The sequence below is a fragment of the Struthio camelus genome, chromosome 3 (assembly GCF_040807025.1).
Source record: "Struthio camelus isolate bStrCam1 chromosome 3, bStrCam1.hap1, whole genome shotgun sequence".
In the NCBI taxonomy this organism is placed as follows: Eukaryota; Metazoa; Chordata; class Aves; order Struthioniformes; family Struthionidae; genus Struthio; species Struthio camelus.
The window spans coordinates 88,776,881-88,789,161 of record NC_090944.1 but is presented as its reverse complement, the minus strand read 5'-3'; the positions used below and the strand labels follow the sequence as shown (position 1 = coordinate 88,789,161).

The following is a 12,281-nucleotide window of genomic DNA, read 5'->3' as shown; positions in this document are numbered from 1 at the left end:
TATAAACTGAAAGCATCCTTTAAAAATAAGTTTTAGGTTAATAATCTTTTGGACCATAGCAAAATTTCAGACCAAGAGAACTGCCTGCAGGATCAGCTTATACGTCTGATCCAGTGGAAGGAATCCTCAGACTTTAGCCTATAGGACAGCTGAGCGTCCTTGATCCTCTACATTTTGTTGGTAGCACTTGCATCTGTAGGTTTGCAGATCTTTTTTCCTACCTAATAAGCCAGTTTTCAAGCTGGGTGGCTTCTGCAATCTGCGGAGCTACCTGATAAAGCTTCCAGCTTTATCTGCCACATCTGCGTGACTTAGTGCTTCAGGAAACTCAGTCCTTGCTGTACACAACAGAAAGCAAAATCTCTTCGAGTTTCAGCTTCCTTTTCACAGAGCTGAACTGTACCAGTTTCATTTCTTTGCATTTCTGCAGCCCCTTAAGACTTCATTCGTAGAACTCGGCGTCAAGCGGTGCAAGCATAGCATTTATTCTTAACAGCACTATAGAGAAAATGATGGAGCTGGACAAATTACGCAGTGGAACCCAATCTAATGCGGTAAACCCCACTCCTGTGTGCCTGCCAATGTACTTGTGTCCTACAAGGAGGGAAAATGTCCAGCAAAGTTCTTGACTAGCATATGTGCTCTGTGCTAATGCCTTGCTTATGGATATGAGAAGTATAGAAGGGTGGATGGTCTTTCTGAATACAGTAAGCTATGTTCTCTATCTACACGCCACACAAGTATGAGCTGAGGCTTAAGTGAAATGACCTTGTCTTATTCTGGCCCACACGAAGGACTTGAATAACACTGAGGCATTAATTCTTTCGATTTCTGAACACAAATTCTTTTTCTTCTTCCCTGGAACCTGCAGCTCCTCCATTTCCTAACCACTTCATTTTGCATTGAAGTGGAAGAGGTGCAGGTTAAAGTTCATGTGCGTGTACTTAATTGTTAGAATTGGGTGCATGTTAATCACTCTGCTTTTTCACATGGCTCTGCTGCAAAAATCAAGTCACACTGTCAAAGGAAGTGTCATCTTGAAATTGCTGTAATTGTTTTGTAGTGACTCTGAATTAGCTCTCCATTCTGGAAGCTCACAGTACCGATTTGAAAACTTGGGCCCTGTCTGCTCTTGGCTTTCTGCAACTGGTGAAGCATGAGCACTGTCGGCACTGTCTGTGGGTGCCTCTGTATCTTTTCACTTTCGGAACCCCACAATCCCATTGCCCAGGCCCTGCGTTCCGTCCTAGCTGGACCAAACCTCTCCAATAGCAGTTGCAAGTCAGCAGTAACATGCATCTAGAGCATCATCAGGTATGTGGCCCTCTGTCTCTGCCTTCTTCCGGGGAAAAAGCAGGACAATTAAATACAAGTACCGTGGCTGGGCACCGTGCTTTACCTTTAGATTACACACGTGCGTATAATCTTTGAAATATATTGACATCCTACATGCAAATCCTTGCCTCCAGCTTCTTGCTGTTCTTCAATTTGACTGTTGTCTGCTTCTGGTCCTAGCTAACTGCCCTATATCTCTTACCAAATTTGCCCCTAAAAGAGCTTCTACTTTGTAAAATTGAAATCACTGATAAGAAAGAAGGCTACAAGTACCTTGCCAGGAAATCTGCTATTTGGCCATCTCAAAGTGGAGTTCTCCAGGCAGTAGACAATTCACTAGACACGCGTTATATGCTTCCATTTGAACCAGAGGTGCTCCAGTTAAAACTCGTTGCATAGTTTTGTTAGTTCTCTGTAACATAAGGGTAAAAGGACTACCGGGTACCTACTGCAATCAGAATTGTTTTATGTCTGCTCATGTTGCGAACAAAGCAGTCAGATTCAAATTAGATGTGTTACAGACAAGATTAGAGCACTTCACAAAGCTGAATTTGTGAACGTATAGTGAAAATCTCTCTGTAACTCATCTTCTCCCCTTCTTCAAATTTCTCGGCCCTACAGTTGCTTTATTCATTCTCTGTTCAAAAGTAGTGTTCCAGTTTCTCTAGTTCCAAGGATAACTTCTTTAAAGTGCTTTCATTCCTTAAGAAGAATCTTTTAGTTTTCATCGTGAATGGACAACTCAAAGGCATGCTTTCAAGTGAAAAATAATTGGCATTGTGTTTCTTTGCTTCTCCATGGAGTACTGAGGCATCATAATGTCAGGGAATGCCCTGGTAGTGGCAGGCATTTGTGATTAGATGATAACTTTTTGTGCATGTCTGCTGAACTGACACCTATTTAACGCCAATGACTCATGGAAAATCTGGAAAAAAAAATGAAACAAAACAACAGATGTTCATATTAAAGGTTATACTATTTAGTCTTTCAGTAGATTTTAGAAGTCATAGGAAAATCTTTGGAGTTTTGCCTCATTTTTTTTCTGTCCTCTATGAGCTTATACCTGTCATAATATTGCAAGAATTGTTTTATTTTGCACTCTGTTCTGTTGCACTCTGTTTGCATTAGTAGATCTGAGAGTGCAATAGGTGCAAGACTTCAGAACAGGCCTGGGTAGATACAGCAACGGGCCAAAGTAAAAATTGAGGCAACAGTCATGCGTTATCAGCTTGTGCAGTTTCACTGATCCACCCAAAATAAGGGTCAGATTCTTCAGTTCTGAAAACCTTTCAGTGCTTTGAAGTTCAGTTAGCATAAAAGTTACACTAAAAATTATACAGAAGTTACAAATATGCACGTTTTTGGCAAATGCTTACTGTTCTGACCTCCAAACATCGCTTAGTAGTACAGTAAGAGAACTTTGTATCACATGAGCGTAATACATAATTTATTTCGTAATTCCTCCAGTTAACTATTTCACCAATAAGCTGATTCAGAAGGAGACAGCTCAAAAAGGTGAGCATTTTAGACTAACTTAGTCTAAAGAAGCACCTGAACAATCCTCTTGACTTGATACGTTTTTGTCACGCTCTTGTGTCATAGAGTTCTCTTAGTCAGCTGAAGTATGAAGTAACAATTTGTTCTGCATCATTATCTTATCTCCTCACCTTGCAGTTTTCAGCCTTAAGAAGATAGCTACCTTCTTTTGAAGGTATAGAGGAGAAAAAAAAAAAAAAAAAGAATGTTATCCTTTACAGGTGCAGGGCTGAACTATAAATTAGTGAGTTTTTGCACAAATATACAAAACTTACTGCAAAGCAGAATATCGATTCTGGATGTTCCAGGCCCATAATAATATCCTAACCATTGAACCGTCCTCTCCTTTCTCCTCCACTATTCTTACGTTGATTTGAACGGTCTCTCTCATGCAACTGCCAAAGTTAAGGGCAACTCATATTTGTAATAAGACTAATTTTCCTGAAAGAATTGTCTCTTAGTCGGATGTTACAAACCGTAATAAGGGACAAGTTAGACGTCTTCCCTACTCTCCTCGTAGGTGTAAAATCCCTTGGAAAATACTTCTACTAGAAAAAATAAATGTGTTGATGTAACTGAAATGTTAGAAGCGATCTTTTCTGGTTTTGCTTTTTGCACGTGCAGTGTTTTTTGTGTGAGATGTCCTACCATATAAATAGCCTTTCAGTTACTTGATTGAAGCCTGTTGGCTGGCTTGCACAGACCATAGCTCTTCAAATGATGTTTTCTAAAACATGAATTTTGCTTTCCGCCGATAGGAAACATGAGTGGGAGAAGCATGGAACTTGTGCAGCCGCGCTTCAGATCCTTAATTCTCAGAAGAAGTATTTTGGTAAAACCCTGGAACTCTATCAACGCGTTGATCTTAACAGGTGCGTAAATGAACTCCTTGGTCTGCCTTCTATTTCAATCAGTTTCTAAAAGTTTCCAACCCAACTTAAAAAAAATAAGCTTAAAAACCGAACAGCAGAGGAGAAACGAGCTTTAGCCTAAATTATTTTTAGTCCTTGAGTTCAGAGGTAGGGTTGCCTGACGCTGACAAGCATCTCTCTGACTACTTCAGAGCCTGGTGAGCCAGCAGCATGCTTCACAACATCTTTTTAGACAATGTGCCAGTAAGTTGTGAGGACTTTTATCAGATATATCTCACTAGCAAAAAACTCCAGTACTTATAGACTTCTAAATTAAGTGACAATGCTCACAAACTTCTGAGTCATACTGATGCCCAGGTGCTCAGAGAAGACAGTGCTCTGCTCAAATAAAAGAACAGGCTGCATGCAAAACTGTGCTGAGCAGTCTGGGAATAGGCTGAGATTTAACATGGGGATGTGTTGTGACTTGTCCGAGCGCTACAGGCACACGTTGAGGCTGCAGATGAATGCCAAAAGTCCAGGAGTCCTTTCCTGATTGAGCTTGGCCCTGGGGGCAACATTGGTCTCAGATTAGTTGATCATGAATTGGCTTTCTACAGAAAACAGTATCTAAGAGGAAAAGACAGATTTTCCATATTTATCTAGAATTGTGTCTGTTTAAAAAAAAAAAAAAAATCCAGCTCATGTCCTATCACTGTCTTGTTCAAGCAGTCTCCTCTCAAAGTCCTATTCACTTGGCATATGTGGAAAGGAAATATGTCTTTCTTCCATCTCCCATCCTGTTTTTGTAGAATCTTAATCAGATTTTTCTAGTCACAGCACTTAGGAGCGCGTCATATGCACTACTAAAATTAGTAATGTCTGATAAGTCAATTGCCTAAGTAGCTGTGATGGTGTGACTAAAACATTTTACAGATGGTACAGTGACCAACTGTGTGACTCTTTATGTCAGCATGTGTAACACTGAAAAAGAATAGAGACTGAAAACATGTTGAAGTTAATTGCTCATAGCACATTCTTCACTGTAAAAATTAACATAATTTAATTTTCACTGAACAGAATAAAGACTGCTAATGTTCTCACTGTACTTCGTTTATATTTTTTCATGAGGAAAGGTAGTGTTACGGTGATTAAAAGATTGTCTCCAAAAAAGAAGCTATTAAGAAGAAGACATATTATATATGTTGCAAGAATGACAGAGCACTATCTTATTTCCTGGCCTGCTTATATCCAGTATAAAATGACTATGACAAACACATAGGCCTTTAGTCAACTGGGTTAAATCTCCCCTCTGCAGGAACTGACTTTGGAAGGGCTGAGCATTATTAGCGCTCACTGGATTAAATCCTGAGAGGTATTGAACATTCCCAGTTCTTACTGAAGAAGCTGGGACTTAAGGAGACTCAGCACCTGTTGGGTCCTGAGTCTTGCTGGCAACTTAAAGCTTGTGCTTTCCTCAAGGTCAGATCTAGAGAAATGGGGAAGGTAGGCTACAGATTCTTGAGAGTTACCTTGTTTCTCTTATGTGAGCAATATTTCTCTTCAAAAATGTACTTGCTAAGGGACCCCGAAAATGTTTCTGCCCTGGTATTGATGATGCTTATCCACATCTGCATACCATGTACCTCTTGCTGTGTGCCATGTGCCTCCCATCCCAGCAAGCCTCCCCTGTATTAGAGAAGTAGGACGCTCAGAGCACCTTGTGAGTCTTCCTCGGTCCCTTCCCAATGGCCAGAGCACAAGGCTCAGGGGAACAGAAGGCGATTAAGCTGTAACTCCTACCTGACACTCAAAAGAGCAGTAGGAAGATCCAGCAGATGAAAACAGTATTGCCCTTTCCCTAGCCGCATCTGAAGACTTACCTCTTCCAGCTCTTCTGAATAGGTAGGGTAGGGAGTTCTTGCTGACCCTGCCAGGTAGGGTGGTGAAGAGGCTTGTCAGAAAAGAGAGGCTTACCTAGGCCCGGCAGAGGACGGAAAACAAGTTTCCCTTGCTCTCCCTCACTGTAATGCTTGCCAAGTTCTCACTAATTCTATCCATTTATCTAGTGGTTACGAAGTTATATTTGCATACAGGAATCATGAAAAGTGTTTTATCTTTGTTTCAGTTATCTCCTGAAAGCTGGGATAAAGCCAGGCAGTACATATTACAAGGTAAGAGGCAATCTTTTATGAAACAGAATCATGTGTATGTACTTTTCTCAGCTTAATTTCTAAAGAGGAAGTGATGTCTCTTAATTGTATAGTTCTTTAGAGCTGTGCTTTATCTAAGAGTTTTTGTTAACTTACAAATGTGGGAACTGTTGGAAAAGGTGCTAGTGACTTCTTAATTTATCCGAATTTTTAAATCTTTCAGATGACTGCCATAAAAGAAGCTCTCACAAGTTGTTATGGTGTAACACCAAAGATCCAATGTCTTCCTCCAGAAGAGGTAAACAATTAAAAAAACCCCACAAAAACAAAAAACCCTTTTCTTAAAAAGGAGCCTTACTTATCATATAACAAAAGCAAAACAAGACTGAAAGGTCTTCAACATGTGGAAACTTAGGTCTGCATGTTCCTTGTGTTTGCAGCTCTTTGCAAATTAGATCGATATTGCTGAATTCTTAGAGTCAAGTTCATAAAAATGTTGCCTACACACTGGCATCGCTGAGTTCAGCTTATGTTACTGTTGCTGGAGCCTTTTATAATGCATAAATACAACTAGTGCAGGAAGTGCCCACTCTTCATCTAATAACCTTGTTATTAGTATACTCCCTCAGAAAGTGGGAGCACTGGGTTTGAAAACCGCCTTCATCTCAAAAGGGCTTGAACCTGCATCTCTTTTGCAGCTTTTAGGTGAATGCCGTAACTATCAGGCTAGAGGTGAGGCTGTAGCTGAGCACTCTCTGCTCCTCCTGCTAAACCGTAATCACCATAAAGGAAATTACTAGGACTAATAGCCGTGATCAGAAAGGAGCCTGTGACTGCAGGCCTTGACAGTTGTACTACCTATCGAAGCGGTGGTTGTCTGTCCTTCACTGGGAGTAGCTCATATATTTTGCTTGAAGAAGTTACGGAGTGAACAGAATCCCTCAGAAGTAAAATAATTCAGAGACTTGTCTCGGGCTCTTCTCAAAAAACCCTACCTGAAGAGGTGTAAAAAGGTCTTTTGAGCTTCAGCGGATGACCGTAGTCTTTTCTTTCCAGCAACACTGTCTAACATTTTGATCTCCCTTTCCCTTTTCTTGCCAATGATTGGGCTGTGAGCCACAATGCAGTGGAAAACATGGTACCCAGAGACAGCGTACCGCTGCTAAAAACACAGGTCTGCATATCTGAACCCAAAGTGCCTTTGAAAAATAATACTCTAGACAGTTACATGGGTAAGCTGTGTAGCACTCACTTCCCTGATGCAGTAAGGTGGCTCTGCTTTAAAAAAAGTAAATGAATAAAAGACAGAGAGAAAGAAGATAGCTCTTCCTCTTACAAGGGGCCCCTTATTGTCTCAGCTCGATAAAAGTGGTTTACTACAAAACACTTCACAGAGTTATTGCAAATACACAGACGGCAGTTTTGTGAGCGTTTGCCAAGATGCAGTTGCTGTTGGTGTTTAATAGCTCTTGTGTTGTCAGTTCATTTGCTTTAGCAATGCTCTGAGGCCTTTATGCTCAGATGTTGCTTTGCGTAAAAAAGAATTATAGGTTAAAACTAAATCAAAATATATTTTTAAGTTATTTAAACACCAAAAAAATAGGGGTTGAATGTCAGCTGCACGCTCACCCATCTCTTGATGTTGAAGAAAAATAGAGCTAACGCAAAGCCCAAATTTTAGCTCTGTTTACATTCACTGTAGTTCTACCATCACTTTAAGTGTAATCGGGATACTGTTCAAAATATGTGAAAGTAATTTCACAGTTTGAATCTCCTGTGCTTAACAGCTGAAGCTAACGGGTGATGGAGAGGAAAGAGGACACCCCAGTTATAGTCATTTTCAGAGATCCAGCCTTGTAGTTGCCTGAGGTGCCAGCCTGCCTTATCAAGGAACTCAGATGCCTGAAATATATTATACATTTGCTGTGTTATTAGGTTTCTTAAACAAACAGAAAAACCCCACTGTTGTTTTGTACATAGATTTTGTCCTGCTTAGCAGTTTCAAAAGCAATGTTTTCCACATGCACTTCTTTGTCACACCTGTCCATTCTTTGGGCTTTTCTCATAATCTCCTTTCCTGCATACGGTTTCCATGCCTTCCTTCCTTTTTTATGGCCAAGGTATTTCTTCCTAGTCTGTCTTGCAGTTCAAAAATTACATCTCTGCTATTTTTGACAGACTGCTCTTGTGTTCTTCTCAGTACAAGCTTTTGTAAAAATTTTACTTTCTCCTTTCTGGAGAATTGTCTGTGCCTCAATTCCCATCCTGTTATGGAAGGGTTGCTGAAAGGAGGCTTTCCAGGTCAGACATTTCCTTTAATATTCTCAGAGTTCAGCCAGAGCTCATCATTAGGATAAACAGCTTCTGCATACTGTGCAGACTTGGTAAATGCGAAGATAATCTGTGTCGCAACATTTCGTAGCGAGACTCACTAGTCAGATTCCCCAAGATGTTTCCGAATTGGGATGCTGGAATGTGTTTCCTTGTGTGCTTGCTCCTTATAAGACGAGTGTGTGCTATAAGCTGTTCAAAGCGGATAACCTCTCTTACCTGTCTCTCCCTCATGTTTTTTAAGTGACAAACCTACAAATAAGCACTACTGTATAGTCTACCTAAAGCAAATATATCTGAAGAGTTAGTCTGTTTTCCTCTCCACAACAAGCTGATCTCATTATTCCTGTTTCTAGGGTGAAAAAGCACAAACAATTGGCCAGATTGAATTCTGCTTCACCAAAGACTTAGAACTGAGAAACTGCACAGAACCGACGGGTGGATCTGAGCGAATGCAGGCTGGCTTGCAGCTTGGAACGGGGGAGTTGTCTGTCTGCAATGATACTCTCCCTACCTACTACCCTTCACAGGTCCAAGGTCACAAATGAAACCACAAGAGTGTGAAAAACTTTTTAAACAAAAACCCTTTTAACATTATACCTTAAAAAGCAGTCTTGACTTGGCAAAACCTGTCCATTATCATTGGCATGCTATGAGGATTTCTGCTGGAAGCAGAATGTGCTCCTCCTCCTGTTAAAGGAGAACGGTCCACATTGTATTGTGAGTTACAGGAGGTTGAAGTCTTGGATTGTTGTTCTGGTATTGATGGAGTCGGAATCTGATTTTCAGTTTTGTCTGGATTTTTTTTGGCTCGTGTACAGTTGAATCAATGTTCAAAAGAGAAGTGTGACTTCTTACTTTCGTTTGCAGTTAAGTCTGCCACATTAGCCACTTTCTTCTATTTTTTGCCAGTGAGCCAGGGAGATTAAGTCATCCTTTGTTCCAAAAAGATGCTCATCTCTACAAGATGAGATTACAATTTCTTGGGAAAGAAATATCGTTACGCAGAAGAACTTCGAAACCTGTCTGGAGATCCTTTCTCACACAGAATACCCGCCGCTTTCTGTAGCGGGTATTATATCATTTCTTTTGCTCTCCAGAAGTGCTGAACAGAGGCTACGTCCTCTGAGGCATTAAACCTTTTCTTACCCAGAGGTCACTGAGGACCAAAGATGACAACTTCTGCACAACTTCTTAGTGAACGAAGTAACGTTCACCAGCTTTTGTCACCGCTGGTTATGGGTGCCTTTCTCAGGACCCCAAAAAGCTTTTTATTTGCAGGCTCTCCTATCCTTAGACTTGAGTTTGCCTCAGTAACTCCATACGCTCATAAAGAACTACCAGTCTTACGTGCTAGTATAGGAAAATAATGTTATGCCATTGAAACATGGTATTTATTCTTAAGTTTTCATCCCATTTGAGCATTTAGCACTTCTACATAGATGTGAGTGGCTGAAATTCATTTAAAAATATGAGATTTTCACATAATCACTTGGTTCCAAGAAACAGCTTTTTATAGGAAAAATAGTAAATACTGTAAGATTTTCAGTGAGAAGTACGAATGTTGGCAATAGCCCATCCCTGTCCAATAATAATTAATAATATGTAACAAAAGTTTTCAAATGGGACCAAATTTGGATAACATCCGCTATGCAGAGCTGTGTTGATGCAGGTGTCCCAAATTGTGTCTCAAAGACATTATGGCTCAAGGAGCCATCTGCTAGAAAAATATTACTTGAAAAACATGAAATGCAGTGTTAGGAACAAAAACTACTATGTCGTCTTAGTTTTAGAAATCTTTCATATACTCTCATTTTCTGCTGCTGCTGTCTCTGTACCACCATTCATTTTAGGCTCTGTTACCTTGCCATTGCAGAATGCTGTCAATTTTTTGAGTCCTTTCTGTAGAAACACAGAGATCTTGCTTTAAAAAAAAAAAAAAAAGAAAAGAAAGAAAGAAAGAAAGGAAATCCAGTAAAGGAGTATGTTCTGTACTCCATTGTGCCTTTTAAGGGAGCAAGGGCTTCTCTTTCCAAATTTGTCTTCCCTCCTAAGAGGGGGAATATACTAACATAATGTATTTTTAAAGTATGCTATAAAACCTTTAAAATCAACCCAGTTTTTCAGAAATAGCCTGTTCTTCTTCCTCCACCATTAGGGTCCTCCTATTAGAAGTATTTGAAATTGATCTTACTGGTCACAAATGGAGAATTTTGAAGGGAAAGGGCTGAGAATATAACATGTGGTACCTGGCATATATAGCAATGAATTCGCTGCTGCTTTAAGTAGGTTAATATTTTTGGGTGAACTGGCTTCAAGGCCTGTTTGATTATATTAAATATGATAAGTGTTTTTGAGTGACTTTGGGATGGCTAGGCTAAATTTCCCTGTTAAATCTTTTTTCAGCAAAGCATAACAGGATGACTGCTGCTGTTGGTTCTGTCTGTAGCGTTGCAGCTGAACTCAGTGGGAACTCTGCATGCATTCTGAGCGCACAAAGTTGAATCAAAGACCAGAAATAATCTATTGCTTTATCAGTATTGTTTTGGACATGTTTCAGGGAGAGGCAGTGAAAGAGGAAAAATATGTTGCCTTTTGGAAGTGTTGTGCTGATTCAATAGTTTCTCCAGGGTTAGTTTTATTAATTGTAGGTAATGTTCTAATAATAAGAGGGGAACTTTGCAGACAACACTTTCTAAAATTTCAATATGTATATATGTTTGTTGTATATTGAATATAGCACATCTGTTTTCAATCAATAGCAGTAGTACTGGATTGCTTTATTCAGGAACTGTGCTAGTATTAAATTGTCAGTACTCAAAAGCTAATAAAAAAATATATATATAATGACAGAATCACGGCCTGCTACTTTTAGGGTCCTATTTAAAATTTGTATTAAATGTTACATTCAGAAAAAGATATTTTAATTCCATGCTCTTCTCATCAGGCTGGGCTTTTTTTGAAGTTTTTTGTTGCAAGCCCAGATTTAAACAATGTGCTAAATGCATAGAACTGAAAAGCTTCTTGAAATTTTTCCCTGAGTTTTCTGTTACTGGACTTTGCATATCAGGAATGAATTCTGGTAAATGGGATTCTTCCACTTCTGTGTGAGCAATTTCCAAGTTTCTCATTTTACCATTTGTGATTCCGCACAGAGCTTTACTCTCTTTTGTTATTAAGACTACTGTATGCCATGATATGGATCTAATACACAGAGGCACAGGACGGAGTCAGGGCACTACAGCTGGGCTGAGCTCTGGAAAGCTGAAATTCCTCTGTTCAGTTCCTGTCTCCGAGACTGACAGTCAGCAGTATCTGCACACTACTGACCAGCCAGTGATGAGTAACATTAGTGTGGGTGATATAATGATATTACAGTTCTAAATACACACAGTATATAAACAGTGCCAGAATTATTAAGTGCCAATGCTACAATGATATCTGTGACGCTAACCTCATGCTGCCCAGCTACCCAGCTCGGGTCTGTGCTACCCAGCTCGGCTGTGCTCTTCCTCAGACCCCTGCGCAGGCTGCGGTGGTGGTATTTGCATGCTACTTTAGCATGAGCTAAAGTGCTTGAAAAGATTAGAAAGGTACTTGGGTTTTTTTGTGGAATCCTTTTGAAGTCAGTATTATTTTTCCTTCTAATCACAAGAATTATCTTTGCACAGAAGAAAACAAAGACTTGTTGGAGAAAAAAAAGATCATTTCTCTCTAAAGGACCAGCCCACGACTGATGCACTTCAAAAAATCTCCCCTCAACTCTTAGGTAGTACTTAAATGGTGCGTAGGTTTTATATGGACTACACAGAGTGAAAGCCCGTTATGAACATTAACTTATAACTCTCATCATAAGCTTATTAAAGAAACAAGACTCATCTATTCCTCAAAATCATGCTTTTTTTATGTTTTAGATTTTTTTTGGTCCTTTGAAATTCCTTGTTCTCCTTTTCCTTTCAAAGTTCTCAGACTGCTGTGCTGTATCCTCATTTGTTATGCTAATCACCAGTGAGGGAAGTGGGAACAGAGGTTGATAAGCGCCATCAGACGATCTCACAAACATCTTGGTCAATAC

General features: G+C 39.8%; 1 protein-coding gene across 3 annotated transcripts in view; it reads left to right on the top strand.

Moving 5' to 3' along the window:
• Window positions 1-11,053, top strand: part of RNASET2 (ribonuclease T2) — a 29,217-nt gene extending 18,164 nt beyond the window's left edge. For all 3 annotated transcript variants that reach the window (XM_068938943.1, XM_068938945.1, XM_068938944.1), the window contains 4 exons: window positions 3,630-3,743; window positions 5,851-5,896; window positions 6,099-6,173; window positions 8,563-11,053. In XM_068938943.1, the coding sequence (XP_068795044.1) occupies window positions 3,630-3,743; window positions 5,851-5,896; window positions 6,099-6,173; window positions 8,563-8,754 (427 nt within the window). In that variant the 3' untranslated portion in view covers window positions 8,755-11,053. The remainder of the gene's footprint in view (window positions 1-3,629; window positions 3,744-5,850; window positions 5,897-6,098; window positions 6,174-8,562) is intronic.
• The last annotated feature ends 1,228 nt before the right edge of the window (window positions 11,054-12,281 follow it).